Below are 24,007 nucleotides of genomic sequence, written 5' to 3' on the forward strand. Positions count from 1 at the left end.
AATTTTCTAGGAGGAGTGATGCAAATCAGGTAACAAGATCTCCTGCAAAATATTCACAACTCTTTGAAATGGAAATTAGGCTATTCCAATTTAGAAATCAAATTAAGGCAAATATTCAGGGTGTTAGCAGGCTGTGCTCTTGCCTGTTTGAAGTAGCGGCTAAAGGAGAGAGGCGTACTTTTTCCTGGATGTAGCAGGATCTCTCTCAGCCAGTTTTCATCCTTACTTAGCACCTGCTTGTTTGGAGTGGTGTCACCCAAGCAATCAGACAGGGGGGATGTGCCAAAAGCCTGCCGTCCCCTCCCACTGTGTGCTGCCCCTCCTTCCTACACCCCATGACAGCCTGTCCTGATATAGATGGACAGGGGACTGGTTTAAAATGACAGTCTCAAGTTCGTTTAGAAAGAGAAGGCTAATTCAAAGAAACAGCAAGGCAAGCTTCCTTTCTCTGTAGGAATCATTATTATCTCCCTTCATCATGGCCCACCTGGGTGCCCATTTTGCCTTTAGATCCCGCTGGCAGAAGACCGACGATGAACTCTGTCGACATAGCATGTCTTTTATCCTTCACAAAGCCATTCGCAATGACTTCTTTCAGAGCTATCTCTACCTGCTGGAAAAAATTCCCCTGGGTAAGTGAGTCAGAGCTACTAGATAAGAAACAAGAAATGACTGAAGGGATTGCATGAGGTCATGGGGCTTCTAGAAGAGAATTTAAAACAAGGATACTTTTTAGATAAAAAACAAACAAACAAACAAACAAACAAACAAAAACTCCACAACCAATGTCATTGGGCTGAAATGTTTCAATGGAATTCTTTTATGGAGAATACAAAGATTAAGTGCCTAAAATAGAGTCAGGACTTTATTTTGGGATTTCCATGCACCCTCAGGCATTGTGATTTGCTTCTCTGGGTGTCTGTTGCCTGAGTATCAGGCTTGTAGAAACTCAGACATGTTTAATATTTACAAAAAATTGTAATTGGGCAAATTTGATAATTCAAAGATGAGAGTACTAATGCATTAACACACTGAGTAAGAGTTAAAAAGAAAGACATAATAGGTAAAAATGTGCTTGGGGTATGTATGTATGTTCATGTGTGTGTGCTTGTGTACACACTTATAATCCTCTCTGGTCTTCTTGAATCACAAGAATAGTCAGAGAGCCTTAAAAAAGCAGATTTTAGCTTGGTTTTTGAATATTAAGAAATCAGTAGTCTGTCTCCATTTTTGTTATTTCCTCTAGTTTTCAGAGACTTGGACAACAGAGCAATAAAAAGCTTATGTGGTTTGCCTACTCTACTTTTTTCAGCCTCTGTGAAAGTAGTTACTTAAGGGTACCCTAAACAGCACTGAAGAGGAAATAACTTACCATTAGAGTAAAGTACCCTCCTCCCTTTGATTTATATTTTCCCCCAGTGAAAGCAAGAAGGCTGTGTATCAGCCTAGTCTGTTTTCTTAAGGTCGTCTGAAAGCCCCATTGTGCACTTGAGGTGGTCAGGGTTTCCAGCTGTGGAAGCAGCTACATAATTCTTTGTATTGCATTCAAGCAACTGAATGTTAGCAGCCTGCCAAAACCTATTTATGAGGGATCTTTAATTCTAAACATACAAATACCTTCATTTCATATTTATATAACTTCTTTCTAAAACTTTTTATCATCTATGACTTTATTTGATTCTCATAGTCACACTATGGAATAGATGGGGTAGGTTATCATTATTTTTTTCTACCTACCTTCCCTCCTTCTTCCTTTCATTTTACTTTTTCAAAGGAGGGAAATAAAATTCAGAGATGGTGATATTTAATCTAGATAGAGTAATATCAAAGCAAAGACCAAAGTCCAGAGCTTTTTTTGGTAGATCACACTGCCCATGAGTAATTCTTTTAGGACATATAATACATCTCATCTATATCCAAAAGGAAAAAATAATAGAGCAGTTTAAGTGGAAGGTGATGATGTTCTAGCCACTTCATATACTGCAGAGCATTGCTTTTCTGGAGACACTCTTCAGGCCATACCTCAATAAGAGTAGCTTTGTAGCCTTGGTTTTATTAGACTGGAGAAAGGTATCAATTACTACAGCTGAGAAGAGAGCCACTAACAGGCAGATGACCGCCAAACTTTACAAATATTTACTAGAGAGAAAAAGAAGTCACCTTTGAAAGCAGCTGAAGATGAATGAAAAAGTAGAATACAATAGTCTCTTCTGAAAAGCAGATGAAAATTAATTTGGCACAAGTGGACAATAATTTATATTTGATCTCAATCCCTTTTATTGTCCAATAAAATCATTGTGATTTTGTGTTTTTCTCCTTTGTAAATATGCTAATGGTTTACCAATTATTTTCAACCTTTTAAAAAAACATTATTATCAAAAGGCAAAGTTTTTGACAAAATATTCCATGGATGCCCAGTGTAAAATACAGGAAAAAGTGAAACTTTTCTGCAAAGGATTGGGGTCAAGACCCTTTCCTTGGTCTAGTCTCTTAGACTCAGACTTACCACTGTCTCTGGAGGCACTTTTTTTTTTTTTTTTTTCTGGAGACGGAGTCTCGCTCTGTCACCCAGGCTGGAATGCAGTGGTGCCATCTCAGCTCACTGAAAGCTCTACCTCCTGGGTTCACGCCATTCTTCTGCCTCAGCCTCCCGAGTAGCTGGGACTACTGGCGACCGCTACCATGCCTGGCTAATTTTTCATATTTTTAGTAGAGACAGGGTGTCACCGTGTTAGCCAGGACTGTCTCAATCTCCTGACCTCGTGATCCGCCCGTCCTGAGACTCTTCTATAATACCTGTGGGGTTCCATAAACACAGTTTGAAAACCATTAGTCTATTCCAAGCCAACATTGCCTTCATTTTACTTATTTGCAACTTTCCATAAATGGGCATTGCTTATTTTCTCTGACCTGATGATTTGACCTGGACATTAGTTTCAACTGAGAGTCACAGAACTAGCCTCATCCACAGTACCTCTTTGAAGATAGAAATCGAGGGTTACATTAGTCAATATGGACTGGGATATGCTGCAATAACAAATTAACTCTGCAATCTTGATAGCTGAACACATAAAAAATATTCTTTTCTCTTGCTACATCATTTTCAACGTGCATTATTGGAGGTGGAGGGGAGGCTATATTCCACACAGGCAATCAGGGATCCAGGATGATAGAGGCTTTGCCAGCTGGAACATCACTAGTCACCAGGCAAGCAAACAGAGCAGCCAAAGTTTTGTCTACTAGCTCTTAAATACTTCAGCCCCAAAGGACATCGATTACATCTGTTTAGAATTCATTGTCCAGAACTTCAAGAATGCTGGGCAATATGAAGAGAGCACATGTATATTTGTTCACTAGCAAATGTTCCTGCCACAGGGAAAAATATTTTATTTTGGAGATTAAAATACCAGACAATTCTTATTTCTGATCAATTCAGTCATATTTAATGTAAGAGACACTTATGGAATTTCATTATTGTCAAAGTACTGTGCATTAGAAAGGATTCAAATATTAATAAGACAGTTTCCACTCTTCTTCAGGATTTTATAATGTGACAATGGGTGCAAATCTACAAATAACTGTGTTAATCCCTTTAAACTAAGGGTACAGTGAAATCAGGCTACCAGTTCTGTGAATACTCAGATTTTTTGTGGCTTTTTCCTCTAATGGGAGAAGCCGAATGTTCAGAAAGGAATCTGCACGTAGTCTTATCTGCCAGTGTGACTTTTATTCAATTAGAAGGTTTCCCTTAATCCTTGATTCACTCATTTAAACTTTGGTTTTTGTCCCAGGAGGTTATAACTTATATTTATGGAATGCAGTTGCGTGTATTAGTTCCCCTGTTGGACTCTCATTCCCATGAGAGTGGAGACTTGCCTTTTTCTTCCTCTTCTGTATCTACTTAGCATTTACCATGGTTCCCGGCACATCAGAAAAACTCAAAAAGTATTTGTTAAATGAATTAAATGGCCTCTAATAATTAATTGCGGATCAGCAAAGTTCTGAGTTCAAATGTTTGCACTGCTACTACTAGAAAACTAACCTCTGCGAGTTACTAAAGCCTCTGAGTATAATTTTTCTTAAAACTATAGCAGAGTTGATTGAAGGATGAAATGTTGGTATATATGTGAAATAGTCCTCCTCAGTAAATATTAGTTTCTTTATTTCCTTCCTCTGAGCCAGGCCTCTTTTAAAGTCACCATGTAGCTTTCTCTAGAACAGGCATTACCAAAGACAATAAACAATTCAAAATATGAGAGTTTTCAGGCTGCAGTGAGTATTAATTATGTTTTTCAGTTTGGAAATAAAACTTAGCCAGAAGAGATGCTTCCTCTCCAGCTCCGCTGAGGTGTTTTACAGTCAGCTTCCTCTACTCTTGATAATTTCAAGACTTCATAGAAATGAAAATAAAGCCCTTCTTTCAAAAAGGCTAGGGAACTTCTCCTGTAGGGTCTGCACAGAGAGTTTGTTGTTTGGGGTAATTATATGGAAAGAACGGTGGCTAACCAGACTCTTTGATTCCTTCTTTCCTTCCTTTCTCCTTCCAACTGCCTAGATTAGAAAGCCAGTCTCACTCCAGCACACTATGTGGTGACATTCAGTCATGGGGAAATTTGCTGAAACATCCCTGGCAAGCTTCAGAGATTCATGGAATAGCAAAGACATACGTAGTAAAAATCTCCAATGGAAGGCTCAGCTATGCTGTTGAACATAACGGATCTTCAGGAAGAAGTGAGAACAAGCCTATCATTGTTCTCCATGTTTTGCATATAATTATCTCAGTTCATTTTCATAACATCTCTATTAGGTGTGCTGTTATTTTCGCCATATGATATTTGAGGAACTGATACCCAGACGAGTTAAGTAACTTGCCAAAGATCTTATGGTGGTGAGTGGAGTAGCAGGATTAGAACCCAGGTGATCTAACTCCATGATCTTTCTTAAAACAATACATAATACAATGTAAATGAAAACTTAACTCATGGGGCAATATAAGTTTTACCATATTTTATGATTTAACAGGAATACAGAACAAACAGCCTATGAAGAACTTTGGCTTCCTGTTAAGATAATCAAGGTAGGCAGGTCAGTGAGTAGGTTTAAATAATCTAGGTACACCAACCAAAGTTCTGTTAGAAGCTTGGTGTGAACAAGTTTTCCAAAAGTGTCTATCCATGAACAAATAGGAAACAGAACAGGAAAACAAGTCAGTGGAAATCTCCAATGTGTATGCCAGTGCTCAAAGGGTTCCACTGGAGCTGCTGGGATAACATCTCCACGTTTAGTAACAATTATTGAGGAATAACTTCACACTCAATGATTCTTCTAGTGCTATCCACATTTTTGAACATGTAGAAGTCAATGGACACTCATTAATTATATTATTGAGCAAAAGTCTATTACTCCTAGACATTGTTAAAGGCTTAGCCCAACTTCATGTGTAGAACAATGGTTCTGTGTGGTTTAACAGAAAGACCAGAAGCTTTGCATTTGAATAGGCACATGCCAGGACCTGGTTATGACATTTCTTTTCTATATGATATTAAGTTACCAAGTCTCCCAGATTCTCTTACTCATCTCTAAAATGATGATTATAATTCTAGTCTTATAGAATCATTGTGACAGTTAAAAGAGATAAAGTGAAGAGGTGACATGAAAGTACTCAGCATAATGCCTGGCATATAGGAGGTATCCTCTCTTGCATTGATCGCTTTCAGAAGAATCAGTCTCTGAGGAGGAAATTAACTCTGGCTTTTAACTTTGATGGCAAAGACATAGATTGTTTAGCTACACCTTTGCCATCAAAATTAAAAGCTAGAGTTAATAACAACATCTCTTAAAAAGCACTTGGAACTTCCAGAATAAAACTCACCACACAGCTATTGGTATTTTAAAAATTTATTTCATTCCTGTGATAGGCATTGCTGCACAACTCAGCAATGTACAATGATACATTTTCAAATGTTTATCACTACCTGTGCAATACAAATGCTGTAACACCATTTTTTTCTTTCAAGCAATGAAGAAAATATAATTTTCCTTTTTATTTAGCAATATATTTTTAGGTACAGAGTATGAGAGGGATGATCTATAGGTTTTCTATTTAAATAGACATAGGTTCAAGTTCCAGCTATATCACTCTCTAGCTACTTAATCTTGAGCAACTTAATCTCTTAATGCCTTGGTTTCTTCTTTTGTAAAATGGATATATAATGTTTATCTTACATATTCAGTTCGATATAAATGTTTTGCATATGTATTACATATAAACATGTTTGATCAATTATAGTTACTATTTTTTAATTATTTGAGTATGCCTAATTGGAAGGACAGGTATTTCATAAATGATACCAAAGGTATGACTTATGTGTGCTTATGTCTGTTAATCCCTATCACCATTCAGCTCTTTGCTGAACCCATATATTATTCAAAGAACAAAAAGCTAGCTTTTATTCAACGAACATTCAAAGAAGGCCCATCAAGAAGTTAGCATAATGTTAAGTGCTAGGGTTATAAAAAAATAAGATATAGCCTTATCCTGAAGAGTTTAGTGTAGAAGAGAGACCTACACAAATATTTTTTTTAAATGTGCTCCTGAAATGCCTGACATGTGGAAGCTTCTGATACTTGAAAATGTGGAAGTGACTTTGGAACTGGGTAATGGGAAGAGGTTGGAAGAATTTGGAGGGCTCAGAAGACAAGATGATGAGGAAAATTCTGGAACTTCTTAGAGTTGTTAAATCACTATGACCAAAATGCTAATAGTGATATGGACAGTGCGACCAGGTTGCTGAGATCTCAGATGGAAATAAGAAACTTATTGGGAAGTGGAGCAAAGGTTACCCTTTTTATGCTTTAGCAAAGAGCTAAGTTGCATTGTATCCATGTCCTAGGGATCTCTGGAAGATTGAACTTAAGAGTGATGACTTAGCATATCTGGCGGAATAAATTTCTAAACAGCAAAACATACAAGATGTGGCCTGATTGCTTCTAACAGCCTAACCAAGATTTGGAAGCAAACAAATGACTTAAAGATGGAAGTTATATTTAAAGGGGAAGCACAGCATAAAAGCTGAAAATCTGCAGCCTAGCCATGTGGAAAGAAAACTTTTTCAGAGTAAGAATTCAAGCAGGTTGTGGAACAACCACTTGCTAGAGAGATTTGCATGACTAAAAGTGAGCCAGGTGCTAACAGCCAAGATGATGAGGAAGAGGTCTGCAAGGCATTTCAGAGATCTAAGAGACGGCCCCTCCCATCACAGACCCAGTAGTATAGGAAAACTGGTTTCAGGGGACCAGGCCCAGGGCCCTGCTACCCTGTGTAGCCTCAGGGCACTGTTCTCCATGTCCCACTCCAGCTCCAGCTGTGGCTCAAAGGGACCCAGGGACAGCTCAGGCATCTGCTCTGAAGGGCAGAAGTTGTAAGCCTTGTTGGCTTCCACATGGTGTTAAGCCTGTGGGTACACACAGTGCAAGAGTGGTGGAGGCTGCCAAGCCTCTAGATTTCAGAGGATGTATGGGCAGTCCTGGGCACCCAAGCAGAAGCCTGTTGCAAAGGTGGAGCCCCCACACCGAGATGACCTTTACTAGTGTGGAGGAGAAATGTGGAGTTAGAAGTCCCACACAGAGTCCCCACTGGGGGCACTGCCTACTGGAGCTATCAGAAGGGGGCCAACTGCCTCCAGACCTGAGAATGGCAGACCCACCTGCAGCTTACAACCTCAGTATGGTCCAGCCCAGGAGGGGAGCTGCCCAAGACCTTGGGAGCCCACACCTCACATCAGTGTGCCCAAAATGCGGGGCATGGACTCAAGGATTATTTTGGAGCTTTAAGATTTAATGACTGTCCTGCTGGCTGGGGTTCAAACTTGTGAGGGACCTGTAACCCCTTTCCTTTGGCCTATTTCTCCCTTTTGGAATGGGAATGTTTTCCTAATACCTGTATCCCCATTGTATCATGGAAGTAAATAACTTGTTTTGATTTTATGGGGTTGTAGGTGGAGGAACTCATCTCCAGATGAGATTTGTGACTTGAGACTTGGGACTTTTGAGTTAATGCTGGAATGAGTTAAGACTTTGGGGGACTATTGAGAAGGGAATTTGAAATGTGACAAGGACAAGAGATTTAGAGGTCCGGGGCAGAATAATATGGTTTAGATATTTGTCCCATCCAAATCTCATGTTAAAATCCCCAATGTTAGAAATGGGGCCTGGTGGGAGGTGTTTGGGTCATAGAGACAGGTCCCTCATGGCTTGGTGCTGTCCTCTTTGTGAGTTCTTATGAGATCTGGTTGTTTAAAAGTGTGTGACACCCCACCTCTCCCCTTGCTCCTGCTCTGCCATGTGACATGCCTGCTCTGGCTTCACTTTCTGCCATGAGTAGAAACTCCCTAAGACCTCCTCAGAAGCTTAGCAGATGCCAGCGCCATGCTTCTTGTATAGTCGGCAGAACTATAAGTCAAACACCTCTTTTCTTTATAAATTACTCAGTCTCAGGTGTTTCTTTAGAGCAACACAAGAACAGCCTAACGCAGGTATCATTACCTCTTTATAGAGGAAGAAGCTGAGGCTAACATGAGTTATGTAACCTATTCAAGGTCATAAAACTAATTTGCGTCAGAGCTGGCAAACAAATCCAGGGATGTCTTACTCCAACTTTTTCCTTCCTCTCTCTTTTTCCTTTTCTTTCTTCCTTCCCTCCCTTCCCTCCTCTCTTCCTTCCTTTTTTCCTGTTTTACCATTACTTCTTTAATGGCTAAACTGAGAAGTACTCACCTGCAAATCTCTTTTATGGAAGGTCTTACCTTTCACAGGGGCATCTCCTAATTGGGCTTCTTTTTTTTTCTTTCTGTGGCAAAGGTCTAACTTGATCAAATATTACCAGACTCAAATCATTTCAAAATTACTGTCTAAACCTAGCTTACAAATCTTCTGAAGAATTTTAGATCATGTTTAAATTGACAAACAGGTCTAATAGCTGGAATAGAGAGGTATTTTAAAATAGCTATATTCAACCACTTAAAAAAAGAAAGAAAAGAGGATACTCAGCACAGATAAGCACTTAGTTATCAACAAAATTTCTTGTTTGTCAGAAAGTCTTCATTTTATTGCCAACTTGGATAGTATTGTCTTGACTTGTTGTCCCTATCTCTGATACTGGATCAATATTTCCTTTCATGTCTAGATTAAGATTTTGAGTGACTATTTTGTTTTTCTCCCAATTTTTATATTGAAAGACAGCAAAAGTCATCAAATGGCACATTGCCTCAAGGTAAACTTACTTCTTTGCATCTTAGAGTCAGAAGATGAGACCTTAAGACACAAAATTCTTTTGCTACCTGCAAAAGATTTTCTCAAGGAGGCATTTGAAAATTCTGAGTTTTATCCAGATAATTCATGCCATGTGACATTTCTTTCCTGCTCATTTTTTGATAACCCAAATAAAAAGTATTCTTCATGGTTAAAGTCTTATGGAGTCTTCTTGCTGCTACTTGCAGGCATCTGCTGCATGCCCAAGGCATTTTTTGGTAGTATTCTTTGGGCATGCAGCCATGTGACTTAACTCCTCCATGCTAGGGTGTAATCTCCATGAGAGAGATTGAGCTTTATGTTTATTTCCTGAATGTTGTATTGGGGCTTAATAACTGAATCATGAATGAATTGTCTTTCAATATAACTCTCCTGGATATTAACCTTTCCTAGAAATTTCATTTTTATTCTCCTTCAGAGTAAACAAACTCGTACTCTATTTTTCTTTTCACCACAAGTAAATAGTGGAAGCTCCTTGGGAATTCAACTCATAATGTAGGTCAAGAAATAAATAAATACTACATTAAATAAAAAACAAACAGTGTCTAGTTTTTGTCTTGAACTACCCCAGGTTTCACAGAGACATTGTAATTCTTTAATTAGCCAGTATATATATTTGTATAGTAAAAAGACATGTGCTGATGACTGATTGACTTATCTAAGTCAATATGCACAACTGCAGAAGCTTTCAGGAGGGGAGAACCTGGGGCCGAACATGACACCTCATTTATCTTTTTTTTAGTGAAATGCTGCTGTCAATTAGGTGAAAATGAGAACTCAAGTCCATAACCATAAAAGCCCACCTATTGAGTCTGACGCCTGCTGAGATTGGCATTCACTTGTGGTCTAAATGTTGCTGGCATAATGGACCATTCCTATTTCTAGATTAAGGATTTTAATAGACTGCACAAACCAGTTGACTTAAGCAGGTGATGATGAGTGTGGCTGCTTTGCTGCTTTGGTTGGATCAAGAGAGCCCTGGGCTATGGCTTGCCAATGATCCCAGAGCAGCATCCAACCCTGGGCAGCCTCTGTGAGCTGTGAGTTCCTAGGCTGATTTTCTGAGACATCCAGAAGAATTTGGAACAGTCATATTATTGGTGATGCCTGATTTTTGTCATCTCTGTTGAATTTATAAGCACTTATTAAGTCACTTGCTGTGTACACAACACTTTACCAAGTGCTAGGGAAGGGAGATTGGTGTAGGTCCATGGTTCTCAATGTTTTTGAACATAAGGACCATTCTTTTAATGTTGTAGTTTCTCAATCAGTAGCTAATTTGTGTATAAAATAGCAAAAAAAAAGCTTCTATGTATTTATTTAAACTTTTAAAACATTTGAATTTTAAAATAACAATCTATGTATAATAGTTAATACGTATGGAGGATATAAATAAAATTGGTGGCCTCCAGAAAATGATGTATTACATGGAAACTGATTCTTGTTCTTGTTATCCCTTTCAGCAAATTCATGGTGATTCAGGGTACAAACATTGGCTCCAGTGTCTCCAAGTTGGAAAATGCTGATGCAACTCCAAAGATGGAACACAGTCACAGTGGTATTTTTTGGATTTTTAACTTTTAGAATCAAAATTTGGAACTATGTAATTGTTCAATTCTGAACACCATCCAACATCTCAGTCCTGGGGTTATCTGAAGAAAAATATTCTTAAAGTGAAATAGGTATTTTTCTCTTTGATTTCTTCTACCCAAATTTATGCCATATTTTGGCTTGCTTCATGCCCTGATCATAACATTTTTGAACCATTGTATATTTTTCTTGGAGCTTTCAATTTTTTATTTTTGGTGGTTTAGATTAAAAATATGTCTTCCTTAGAATATTTCTAATATCTCCTTGCTTCTTGCCTACTCTGTTGCCTTGGATCTAGCTTATTCTACTTAAAGATATTATTTTTGAAGTCTATGTTTTGTCTTGTAATATAAACTGATTTCTTTCCAGATCTGATACATATGTGTCATTTTGGGATTCCTTTTCATTGGATTCCTGGTTAATTACATCATCTTTCATCATGCATCTTCTCTTGATTGTAACCCTCATTGGGCTGGAATATAGCTTCAAGAAACTTCTGAAGAATGAATCTATAGGAGGTAAATATTCTTTGACAATTTGACTGGGTATTAAGTTTAGTTTCCAAAAATTTGATCTCAGAATATTGGTGGCACTGTGCCATTGTTTTCTAGTGTTTCTGATGAGATCTGTGATATAAGCCTGATTCTAGTCTTTCGAACGTAGAGTTGCCAAATAAAATACATGATGCCAGCTAAGTTTAATTTTAACATAATCACCAAATAATTTTTAGTGTAAGTGTTTACCCTGGAATGTGCAATATTTCAGGCATACTCAAACCAATAAATTATTCATTATTTGTCTGAAGTTCAAATCTGTGTGTTGTGTATTTTTTTTCCCCTAAATGTTGCAACCCTATTTGAAGGTCAGCCACTCTTCCTCCTCTAAATGACTTTTAGATCTTCTTACTACTCTTTCTGTTTTGAAATCTCTTAAAGATGTGCTTAAACGTGGCTTTAAAAAAAATCTATGCACCTCAGCACTTTGTTGGATCTTACAATCTCTTTCAGCACCAGGGAATTTTCTTCTATTACTTTCTTTAATAATTTTCTTCCCTTCATTTTATTAGTTTTCTGGAATTCTAATTAGCTTGATGTTGTGCCTTCTGAATTGCTTATATAAGTCTAGTCTTCTTATTTCTGTTTTGCATATCTATCTTTTTGTTTTATGTTCTGGAAATTTACCCAACTTTATATCTTAAAGTTTTTGGTTATCGAAACTTTAATTTCTAATAATTCTTTACTGCTCTTTTAATTATAATTTTCTTGGAATCTTATCTTTAATTTATGGATGTGCCTATTCTCATATGTCTTCAAAGATATATGAGTTTTTTGTTTTGTTTTGGCTTAAATTCTCATCCATTTCCTGAATTATTTTTGTTTTCTTTGAGGTCAATTCTGACTATTTATCTCACTCTTTGTTTTTCAGGCTGCTACTTTACTCTCATGTGTTTGGAGATCATTTATCCACATTTAAGAATAAAAAACAAGGTAAATAATTCTAGGCAATGGATAAGGTTTCCTTTGTTTTGTACTTGTCCCCTAAATAGACAAGAAGCCCTACATGTGCAGGTAGATTTTACCAGATTCTGATGAATGGGTGTAAGTGACAGCACTTGGAGTCTTCTATATGTGAAAATGATTAGTATTCTAACATTTTAATGCTAACTGGTCTAGCTCTTCCTAGGCAATTGATCTACTTATTCTTTTAAAAGACAACAGACACATTTTCTCTTTCTAGGATTACAGCTGTGCTTTCTGCTGCTTTTAGGAGGGTGCACTTGTCCTCTTACCTGTTTGTTCTCTAGACAGAGTTTTGATTTATGTTGTTTTTTTGTTTGTTTCGTTTTTGTTTTTTTGACTTCCATTCTCATTCTTACACTTGCCTTCCTGTTGATTCTAAGTCTGGAATGTAATTTCCTCTTGCAAATATTTTGGCCTGCAAATTCTTTTGCTTTGTTCCATCTGCTTTTTATTGTCCAGAAATTTATTGTAATCATGAATCCATCAGTGATACCCTCTCATTTTCCTTACTATTATGGGTTTAGTGTTTTAAGATAGTTCTCAGGGAATACTGGGAGGGAGAGAAGACAAATGTATGTACTCAGCCTACAATCTTGAACCAGAAGTTCCATCCTTTAATCTACTGTCTATCATTTTATTATGAATGTCTTATGATGAAAATATTTTATATCTGCATGGGTGAATTTTGGTTTGCAAAACACACTTATGTGTAGTCTCATTTATTCCTCAGAAGTTGGAACACATATTTTTCTTACACATTTTTGAAAGTAATAAAATGACAAAGTGTATGTGAATGTGCCTGGCACAATACCTGGGACAGAATGGCTGCACAATAAATATTATGTCTCTTTTATTGTTTTGTTTTCACAATGTAGAGTTCAGGCACATTTCTGTAATACTGGTATGAAGACATATTTGGATATGTATTGTTTGAAAAAGATATAAAACAGTTACCCCTACCTTACGATTAGAAGTAAAGTAATTTTTTCATTAAACTTTATTATAAGCTTAATGAGAAAATTCTCAGAAAACATTTGGAACTCAGGGATAAAACTCACCACAAAATGATGACATTCTTTACATTATTGTAGCTAACACTGTTAAAAATTTTAATACACTGATATAGCTATGGGTTTATTCAACTATAGAGTTATTAAGTCATGAAAATGCCACGATTGTAATCCATAGATGCGATCTCTGAAGATCAGAGGAGTTAAGACGTTTTCCCAGCATTACATAGCATGTAAGTCACAGAGCCAAAACTCAAACCCAAACCTTTTGACTTCAAACTAGTGCTCTTTTCTCCACAGCACAGATTCACAGGCTTTTAAAAGGAAATGCAACACATAAAGCTGAGCTTTTTTTCTTATAAATATTAATAACTATTAATAATGTTTCATTTGCAGTGAAATTGTACGCTTTAACGAGCCAAGTCATCAATGGTGAGATGCAGTTCTATGCCAGAGCAAAACTTTTCTACCAGGAAGTACCAGCCACAGAAGAGGGTATGATGGGAAATTTCATTGAACTGTCCGGTCCAGACATCCAGGCCTCTCGGAAATTTCTTAGGAAATTTATTGGGGTGAGTTATTCAACTGCAGCTTGATGAGAAGGCAGTCATTGCAAACACTGAGCTCGCATGCCTCTGTGTTGTTACTTAAGTCATGACTAAGCCATATGACCCAGCCAAGAGTTCTGCCTGCAAGCCTGTTTTAAGATGTTCAGAAAGGATGAACCATTTATGATATGATAAATATAGTAACACTGGTTTATCCCACTTGGCATTTCACTCTCCTATCACCAACTAATCTTACATGCTCCAGAGGAAGGTGAATTAGCAGTGTTGATATAAAATTTGGGAATGAAGAAGACATCTCTTTTAGAGTCTCATAAACATTTCATACCCAAATGATTGATGAGAGATCATGTCCTTTGGGATCTTGGGTTGACTTATTGACTCCCTGTAATAAAAATGAGATGTTGGAAGGAAATTATATGCTCAGTTTAAAAACAATGAAAGTAGAATCCTTTTATACTATTTTATACATAGTTTTGATTTTACCTTGAAAGAATGTTATCCTTTTGTAGTCCTGCATTGAGTCAACCCCTACTTCCTTACTGTCAAGTCATATGAATACAGGCAGTATATTGCAGGGGTCAAAATTTTGGGCTTTAAGGCTATTGCGGTTCTTCTGCTTAATGTATAAGCAACTTTGAGCTTGTTACTTAAATGTACCAAGTGTCAGTTTTCTCTCTTGTGACTAGGGCATGAAAATAGAAGCTACTTCACAGGATAATGTGGAGATCAAATGAAATAATACATGTCAGGTACCTGCTTTAGTGCACAAAATTAGTACCCAATCAAGCTAATTTATCACTATCACTACTAATAACAGGCTTTCATATAATGTATTCATTCTATTTTAAGGAACTTCATTTAGTTGCTAGAAAAGACTTAACTCCCAAGAAAGGCTGGGTGTGGTGGCTCACACCTGTAATCCTAGCACTTTGTGAGGCCAAGGTGGGTGAATCACGAAGTCAGAGTTCGAGACCAGCCTGGCCAATATGGTGAAACCCCGTCTCTACTAAAAATACAAAAATTAGCCAGGCATGGCATTGCACGCCTGTAGTCCCAACTGTTCGGGAGGCTGAGGCAGAAGAATCGCTTGAACCCGGGAGGCGGAGGTTGCAGTGAGCTGAGATCGTGCCACTGCATTCTAGCATGGGTGGCAGAGCAAGACTCCATCTCAAACAAACAAACAAACTAACAAAACAGAACAAAACAACAGCAGAAAAGACTTAACCCTCAAGATAAAGCTGCTGTTAGTTCTATCGAAGATGCAAAGTTCTAATTGGTAACAGGTTTTGTTCCAACACATTACAAAGTCATTGGTTTGAGATTTGGTGCCCATTTTATTCTGATAAAGGAAATATAAACATTAGGCCATCAACCAATTTAGTAGCAAAACATTAATATCTCTAGTGTTGAGGTCAGGCTCACTTCAAATCCAGTCTCCCTGGAGCACCCAGTGTGTGAGTCCAGAGCCTGACAGTGGATAAAAATGTGATCAAGATGATATATTTACTGGGGCCAAAGTGTCTGGACATTAGCTTCAGCCACAAAAGACTAGAGAGTCTAGGGATGAAGACCGTGGATATTTACAGGTTAGGTTAACTTGGAGTATTTCTAAATCAGTGTTGCTGACTGGCTTCACTGAATGCTGGTTCTGAGAGAGTCAATCTGCTAAGCACTTTAGAAGCGTTGTCTCATTTACTCCTCATGCGAATTCTTGGAGTAAGTGCTATTATTAGTTCTGTTTTTATAGTTGTGGAAACTGAGGCTTGAAGAGGTTAAATAAGTTGTCAAGATTACACAGCTGGTAAGAGACAGAATGGGGAATTAAGCCCAGCCAGGTCTGCCTGACACCAAACTCACTGCTGTTAACCATGACATATTTTTTCCATTTGTCTCATGAAACTGAAAAATCCCTGCTTTATTTATTTATATATTTACTTTTTTGGTGGACCATAGACCTCGACTCTCCTCCGGCCTGGCTGAAAGCAATCCCTCCTGCTTTCCTTGTGGTGAGGCTGACTTTGATCCCAAAGCATTTCAGAAGCTTAGTTAGTAATTCAGCTGTCTTGTCACTCCGTGTGGAATGCCAAGCTACCACAGGGATGCTGGTCAGACAGAGCCCACAAGCACGCCCACAGACCTGGGAAAGGAAACAGCCTTGTGCTAGCATATTTATGTTGGAAGAGAGGCAGCCTGCTCCTTTGAAACAAATATAAGGAGTCCTTTTTAGTAGACAAGGCTCATTGTAAAACTGTGACTTCTAAGCACAAACACAGTCCTTTTTAAGGACTGATATTTTGGTACTTTGACCTTCATACTCTAATCTACTAGATTAGTATTCAGGTCAAGATACAAAGAGTTAGGGAATACAAGTATCTGACATGACTTATTCTCGCGTCAACTGCAAAAAGAAGATTGTTTAAAGTTTTGCTTTCCTTTCAGCACTTAATGACATGAGACAGTGGGAAAAGGTGTTTAAACTAGTTGCAAATGTATTTACTTTAGCAAATAAACAAATGACATCAAGATGATGTCAATGCCATAGTTGATAACTTTCCTGTTTTAGCTTTCTATGGGCAAAAGTAGTAATTCATAAAAAGTCATCAGTATTTATTTGATAGTATTTATTTTTTGACATTTCTCAGAGATTGGATAGCTAAAAAATCTGGGACTACTAACTTGTTATATTTTATAGTTTTTATAGTGACATGAGGTCCTTTCATTTTAGTTTTTTAGCTCCACTGGATAAACCTAAAATAATGTTCTTCAAAACAAAATACATAGGCAGAATCAAAACTAAACTGAAATTCCTAATAATGTTTTACTAGTTTATATGGATTCATAAATATAAACATGGCATAATAAATGAAAATGAAAACAACGAAATGGGCTCACGTCTGTAATCCCATCACTTTGGGAGGCCGAGGTGGGTGGATCACCCGAGGCCAGGAGTTCCAGACCAGCCTGGCCAACATGGTAAAACCCCATTTCTGCTAAAATATACAAAGATTAGTGGGGTGTAATAGCTAGCACACACCTGTAATCTGAGCTACTCGGGATACTGAGGCAGAAGAATCACTTGAACCCGGGAGGTGGAGGTTGCAGTGAGCTGAGATCCCGCCACTACACTCCAGGCTGGGTGACAGAGTGAGACTCCATCTCAAAAAAAAAAAAAAAAAAAAAAAAAAGACTGTCTTGTTTTGAAATCATACATTGCATGTAGTTCTAGTCATATGCATTCAAGGGCATCAGATTTCAATACAATCACAGTTTCAGGCAGCCATGGTGTCCAATAAAGTTCAGGGTGCTTTGTTGTTCCAGGATTCTACTTCTAAAACCGCTTTCTACACTAATGAGAGCAACATGACCAATAGAGGCTTTTAAGGCCAAGTAATAATAAGAAAAATTTGAAATGAGAATCTCTTATTGAGCATACACATTTTTAGTAAAGTCATTTCTAATAATGACATAATTTCTCCATCTACTGCCCATCTTTTTGTTATGAATTTACTTAGAAGATGCTTCTTTCACAGCATTCATACTTAGGCCTTTTTCTGAATTAGCTTAGTCTAAATTATATTTGAATGTGACATGTGGCACAGTATAAGTAAAAATGGCAAACATATGGCAGTATACTACCACTTCCCCTTCTCATGCTTGAGGCAGACATCACTAATCTATCATAGATCTCTTTTCTACTGTCTAAATGAAGCCTTGTAATTCTTTGTAACATAGCATTAGACAGATATTACCAAGAGAATCAGAGTTATCACTTGAGGTGACATCTCTGATGTAGAACTGGCTTTGGATTCAGACAGTTCCTGTTCTAATTCTAATTCTGACATTAGTTATGAAACATTAGAAATCGGAATTTTCTTATCTCCAAAATGAGGATAATAATCTATATTGTGGAGTTTTCTTATTATAATTATTATAGCTAAGAGCTTGCTATGTATAAATAATAATTGTGGCTATTATCATTCCATTTTAAAAGAAGTTACAGTTCCTTCACTTTTTGTTCTTCATTGTACTTTTCTAGCATAACGAAGGCCATTTGGGTGGACTAGAAAGCTGGTTTTCTGATGTTTCCCTCTGTTTGTATTTCACCTTTGATCCTTAGCCAATTTTTTTTTTTTTATTCTTAGTTCCTGAGAAATCAAGAGTAGGCTTTTCCCTTAACATCTTGATTGGCAACTTCAAGTATCTTGTTACTGTAATTTCTAGTACAAAACTGCTTCAGCAGCCATCCCAATTATGTCCAAATAATTTAGACCAGCTGAATCTTCATAAATCAGAAACGTTTTTTAAGTTTTATGGAAGCAAGTTTGAGAAAGTTTGCATTGGCTGATTTCTGCCTACCTCCACCATCTTCCCATCCCCTCACTCCCAGCTAATTTAATGCACAGATGTACTTAAAAAGACCGTTTTTAGAATTTTTATGCCAAATAAATCATGTAGTTTCTGGTACCAAAAAAACCCAGAAAACAACGTTTAGCATTAAAAGACACAAGGAAACTTTGCCGAAACTATCTTTTATCCATGTGAACTTGCTGTGTGCCATCAGGGCTGTATTTGAAATAAAATCCTGGCCAGGAATGGAAAAGTTAGCATTGTTCAGCTCAGGTTCCCAAACTTACCATCCATCCAAGAGGAGTAGATAATTCAGAGCCTTCAAAATTTGCCTAGAAAAGATAAAATTCAACTATTCCAAACTGAAATGTTTCCATTGAATGAGTCTTTAATTTTAAAACTCAGGAAGGTTCTCACTATTTGGTTCTTTTTTGCTTACACGGCAATAATCTATAGTGTAGAACCATTTACCTGTGGATTTGTCTCAAATTTAGTCATTAATGTTTAATCTTCATAGGGCTAGCAATGGATCATTTTTTTTTGGAGAAAATTACCAAGTGTGTAAACCTAAGATACTATTTTTTAAAAATCTCATTTATAATTCTTTATTTGGATAAAGAAAGCAGGACTAGAAATATTTAGATTTTTTAAAAAAGATAATTGAATGTATATCTTGATTGTGGTGGTAGGTGCATGACTATATACATTTGTCCAAAATCATCAAATTGTATACAAGAAATGATACATTTTATTGCATAAAATTTACCTAATAAAGTTGATTTAAAGAGGTAACTAGGGTGTGCAATTTTCAAGGATGGGTCTCTGTACTTGAAATATCAAGGTGCTTTTCCGCAGGGGCCTGGGAGAGCTGGAACAGACTGTGCCTTGGACTGCGGCTCCGGGATAGGAAGGGTCAGCAAACACGTCTTATTGCCTGTTTTCAACAGTGTGGAGCTGGTGGATATGATGGAATCCTTTCTCCTTGAAGCCCAGAACTACCTGCAGGTCAAAGGTGACAAAGTAGAAAGCTACCACTGCTACAGTCTGCAGGAATTCACACCCCCGTTCAGGAGATATGATGTCATCTGGATTCAGTGGGTCTCTGGTTAGTCCTGCATGACTTTGGCTCTGCTATTCTCCCCTTTTCAGCCAGAGAAGACGGTGCTTGGGGCTAATGAGGGCACCAGGGAAGAGTTAGCTGTAGTACTTCGAGCAGTTAGCTCCCTTAGGTGTCATGTGAACTCCCACAAAACTCTGATCTTCCAGATTTCTCCCTTGACATTTTCTGTACAATAAATTTACATTTCTTTGAGGATTTACGTTGGTTCTCGAACCAACCTAAATGGAGCAAGTGCCTTTGGACCAACCTAAATCCTTGAAGAAATCTAAATACTTGAAAAATTTTCAAAAGTGCAGTCAAAAAGATTAATCCCCATTTATTGGCAGAACTAGACATTCTTAGATTTAAATCCCCAGGAAATGAGACAGCAGTGAATTCGATTTTGGGGTGCGTGTGTGTGTGACACAAAGATATAGTAATAGAGGGGTTCTTCAGGGGACAGGGAGGGACTCGTGGGGGTAGACAATAATTTATCTCATGCCTATGAGGTTGACAGGCTAGGTAGGATAATATATTTTACAGACAGGGGACAGAGTCTTCTCTAAGAGGATATGTGTCCCCTTATCTAAATTTTCAAAGCCTCCTGTAACTAAACGAGGCTATTAAATAATTCATGAATGAGTGAACAAATGGTCTCCTGATTCTCAGCCGTGTTCTCCCCTACTCACCTTCCATCCTCCCTACCATATCATCCTGTTCCCCCATCCACTTGGTCCCCCTTGTAGGGCACCTGACTGATAAGGACCTTCTTGCATTTCTTTCCCGGTGCCGAGATGGCCTGAAAGAAAATGGCGTCATCATATTGAAGGACAATGTGGCCCGGGAGGGCTGTATCCTCGATCTCTCTGACAGCAGTGTGACTCGGGACATGGACATCCTCCGGAGCCTCATAAGGAAGAGTGGGCTGGTGGTGCTGGGCCAAGAGAAGCAGGACTGCTTCCCAGAGCAGTGCATCCCCGTGTGGATGTTCGCACTGCACAGCGACAGACACTCCTGAAAAAGCAGTGGGAATGAACGCCCGGACTGGGCAGTGGTGCTTTGGGACGGGGCTGCTATCCTTCCAGATGCCCCTTGTAATGCAGATAGGGAAGGTTAGAAAAGCGATACAATGTATGTCTGGAAATAATTTATGATATAATATGTACCTGTTTTCAGTGGTTATACAATGCACACACTGATGAGACGTGCACAAATTCTGTGGATTTTCTGAAAAAAAAAAAAAGTGAAATATCAGGAAACGTGCTTTAAATCTGTTTGTATGTGTCTAAACTGTACAAGCGTGCATGAAAACAGAAGGCATAAAGGACAGCTGGCCTGCATCAATATTTGTAAAAATCGTCTTTAACAACATCCTTGGCAAAAATGGTATTTTTTATTTTTTTCATCACAAGATGAAATCAGCATTCTGTGGGTCAAGGAACACAAATAATTTAGCTTTGGGGGTTGTTCAAATAAAGCATTTGTTTACTCAAACACACACAAAAAAGGAAAAGAAACAATGCCCACATATTCCAAACTATCTTGTTCCCTGATAATTACTATTACAGAGTATTCTGTTGGGGGCGGGGGTGGGAGAAAATCTAGACTCCTTTCCCCACCTTCATGTCAGTTACATTATACTTCCTTCCTCTTTGGTACTACTACTTCTCTTGAACAAACATCTCCCTCTAATTAAGAAGACACTAGTCAAAATAATCTTGTGAACACAAGTGCATTATTTAATTTTGCCTTTAGCCTTTCTCTTGGCAGAAAAGGTATTTGGTTTCACTTTCTATTTTGGGTCAGTTTTACTACCCAGTGATGTAATATGGATGTAATTTGATAACAGAGGTCTGCATTACAGTGATGGGAAGTATCTCCCTTCAGGAGAAAATGTTGTGCCCTGAAATTTCAGCCTTTAACATATAAGTAAATGTCATTGATAATCTAATTTTAGTCTTTGGTTTTCAACATTGCTTGGTTCATTGCAGCTGCTCCTGGGGTCTTGATTGATATGAATATATATTGGAAAGAGAAGCAGCAAAACAAATGGACAAGGAAATGATAAACCTGAAAACTGAACTAGCTGGACATTGGTTTAATTAAAAATAATCTAAAATTATTCAAAAAATGTAATTCAATTTTTATTAGCAGAATGCTAAATATAACTGCTGTTGTCTTTAAAACACTTCAACATCTTCACATGGAAGCACATTTGTGCTTGGTATGTATTGAGTCTTCATGCAATGAAAATTATCAATTTAAGTAAAGAAGATAAGACTACATGGATATGCTATCATCATAAAACAGTATTTTCAGGTCACAGCTGTAATTTAAGAGGAAAACAATTATGATAAAACATTTGATACTTTGTTGTAGCTTTACCTTGGTAGTTTCATTTACTGTGCTGGAAAATTATTTCACCTATTCTGCTCTTGGCATCTTACAGCTGTTTGATGTTACTTGCTATGCTCTAGGGTAGCATGCCACTGATTCCATGACAAGCAAGCCAGGGACCAGAACTAAATCGAATGGTAAACCATTACCAAACAGCCTAAGTGCAGCAAAACAATGGTACTCATGTTTTAGGCCTCTGTAATTCTTAGAGCACATTAACAGAATCTTCTTTTTAGGCTCATCCTGGGAATTTTCTATTTCTTTCACCAGTATCCTTAATTCTCTTAACCCTTGACTTTCTGTTTTGCCAATATTCACAAGCTGATTGACATAGTTGTCAATATTCTCTGCTATGGGTTTCTGAGCTTATGGAGGGAATGACATAATTTTCCTGCTGATACTGATACCTGATTTTCAACTCAGTTGGGTCATTAAGGTTGATCACCATTCCCTTTTCTCATCCTAAATCACATATTATTCTCCTTAGAAATTTTTCAGATTTTTATTGCTCTGTCCAATTTCCCAATTCCGTATCTATGCTTAACTTAATTGAGAAAGTAGACATTGGGAGTAAACAGTATCAACACCCCTTCTCCCCTGACCTGGCTTTATATTGTTAATAACGGGTACAAAGTAAAGGGTGGCTTGAGAGAAATTGGAGCCAGATCATGTACACTATAGGTCATGTTAAGGTTTGGACATGTTATTCAAAGAACAAATGGAAGTTCTTGAAGGAGGCAAGTAAAGGACTGATTTTTCTGCCTTTCGTAGTAGAGTCATAGAAACTGTGGAAAGAAGACATTTAGCGTGAGACCTACTCCAGTCCTCTGCAATCTAATTGAGTAAGCGAAACACACTGCTCAAGTTTATCAACACATCTGAAAACTAGTGATACAAATGACAACCTATATTATTTCCCAAATACTGGTCCACAGTCCAGCTGCCTCAGAATCACTTGAGGGAGACTTATAAATAGAGATTCTCAAACTTGATCCCCATGATACATGGTTTTGTTAAGTTGGTCACTGATTCTGATCACTAGTTTTGTTTGAGGACATTGATGGGAAAGAGGTGTGGAGCTGAGCTCCTCAGAACTACAGAAAGGTAAGGCAAGGGAAGCAAAAGTATGGACCAGGTTCAAGGGAAATCATTGGATGATGAAATCCATTGTCCGCATTGATGCCAGTCCTTCTAAAATATGAATCTGATCATGCCATGTATAAACTTCCTTTTCCAAAAATTTTATTTTAGGTTTGGGGTACATGTGAAGGTTGCTTACATAGGTAAACACATGGCACAGGGGTTTGTTGTACATGTTGTTTCATCACTCAGGTATTAAGCCCAGTACCCAACAGTAACTTTTTCTGCTTCCCTCCCTCTTCCACCCTCGCTGCTCAAGTAGACCCCAGTGACTGTTGTTTCCTTCTTTGTGTTGATAAATTTTTAATCATTTAGCTCCCACTTAAAAGTGAGAACATGCAGTATTTGGTTTTCTGTTCCTGAATTAGTTTGGTAAGGATAATAGCCTCCAGCTCCATCCATGTTCCTGGAAAATACATGATTTCATTCTTTTTTTATGGCTGCATAGTATTCCATGGTGTGTATGTACCACATTTTCTTTATCCAATCTGTCATTGATGGGCATTTATGTTGATTCCATGTCTTTGCTATTGTGAATAGTGCTGCAATGAACATTTGCATGCATGTTTCTTTATGGTACAGTGATTTATATTTCTCTGGGTAAGTACCCAGTAATGGGATTCCTGAGGGGTGGAATGGTAGTTCTGCTTTTAGCTCTTTGGGGAATTGCCATACTGCTTTCCACAATGGTTGAATTAATTTACACTCCCATTAACAGTATATAAATGTTACTTTTTCTTTGCAACCTCGCCAGCATCTGTTATTTTTTGACTTTTAAATAATGTCATGCTGACTGGTGTGAGATGGTATCTCATTGTGGTTTTGATTTGCATTTCGCTAATAATCAGTGATATCGAGCTTTTTTTCATGTGGTTCTTGGCCACATGTCTTCTTTTGAGAAGTGTCTGTTCATATCCTTTTGCCCATTTTTAAATGGGGTTGTTTTTCTCTTGCAAATTAAATTCCTTACAGATGCCAGATATCAGATGTTTGTCAGATGCATTGTTTGTAAGTATTTTCTCCCAT

General features: G+C 37.7%; 1 protein-coding gene across 1 annotated transcript; it reads left to right on the top strand.

Annotated features, from left to right (window-relative positions):
- The first annotated feature begins 417 nt into the window (after positions 1-417).
- On the top strand, positions 418-20,495 carry METTL11B (methyltransferase like 11B). Its single transcript, XM_011979964.1, has 4 exons — positions 418-632; positions 13,826-14,001; positions 19,201-19,450; positions 20,191-20,495. Exons 1-4 carry the CDS (start codon positions 479-481, stop codon positions 20,460-20,462), a joined length of 852 nt encoding a protein of 283 aa, XP_011835354.1. The 5' UTR covers positions 418-478; the 3' UTR covers positions 20,463-20,495.
- The last annotated feature ends 3,512 nt before the right edge of the window (positions 20,496-24,007 follow it).

The sequence above is a fragment of the Mandrillus leucophaeus genome, unplaced genomic scaffold (assembly GCF_000951045.1).
Source record: "Mandrillus leucophaeus isolate KB7577 unplaced genomic scaffold, Mleu.le_1.0 Scaffold207, whole genome shotgun sequence".
NCBI classification, from domain to species: domain Eukaryota; kingdom Metazoa; phylum Chordata; class Mammalia; order Primates; family Cercopithecidae; genus Mandrillus; species Mandrillus leucophaeus.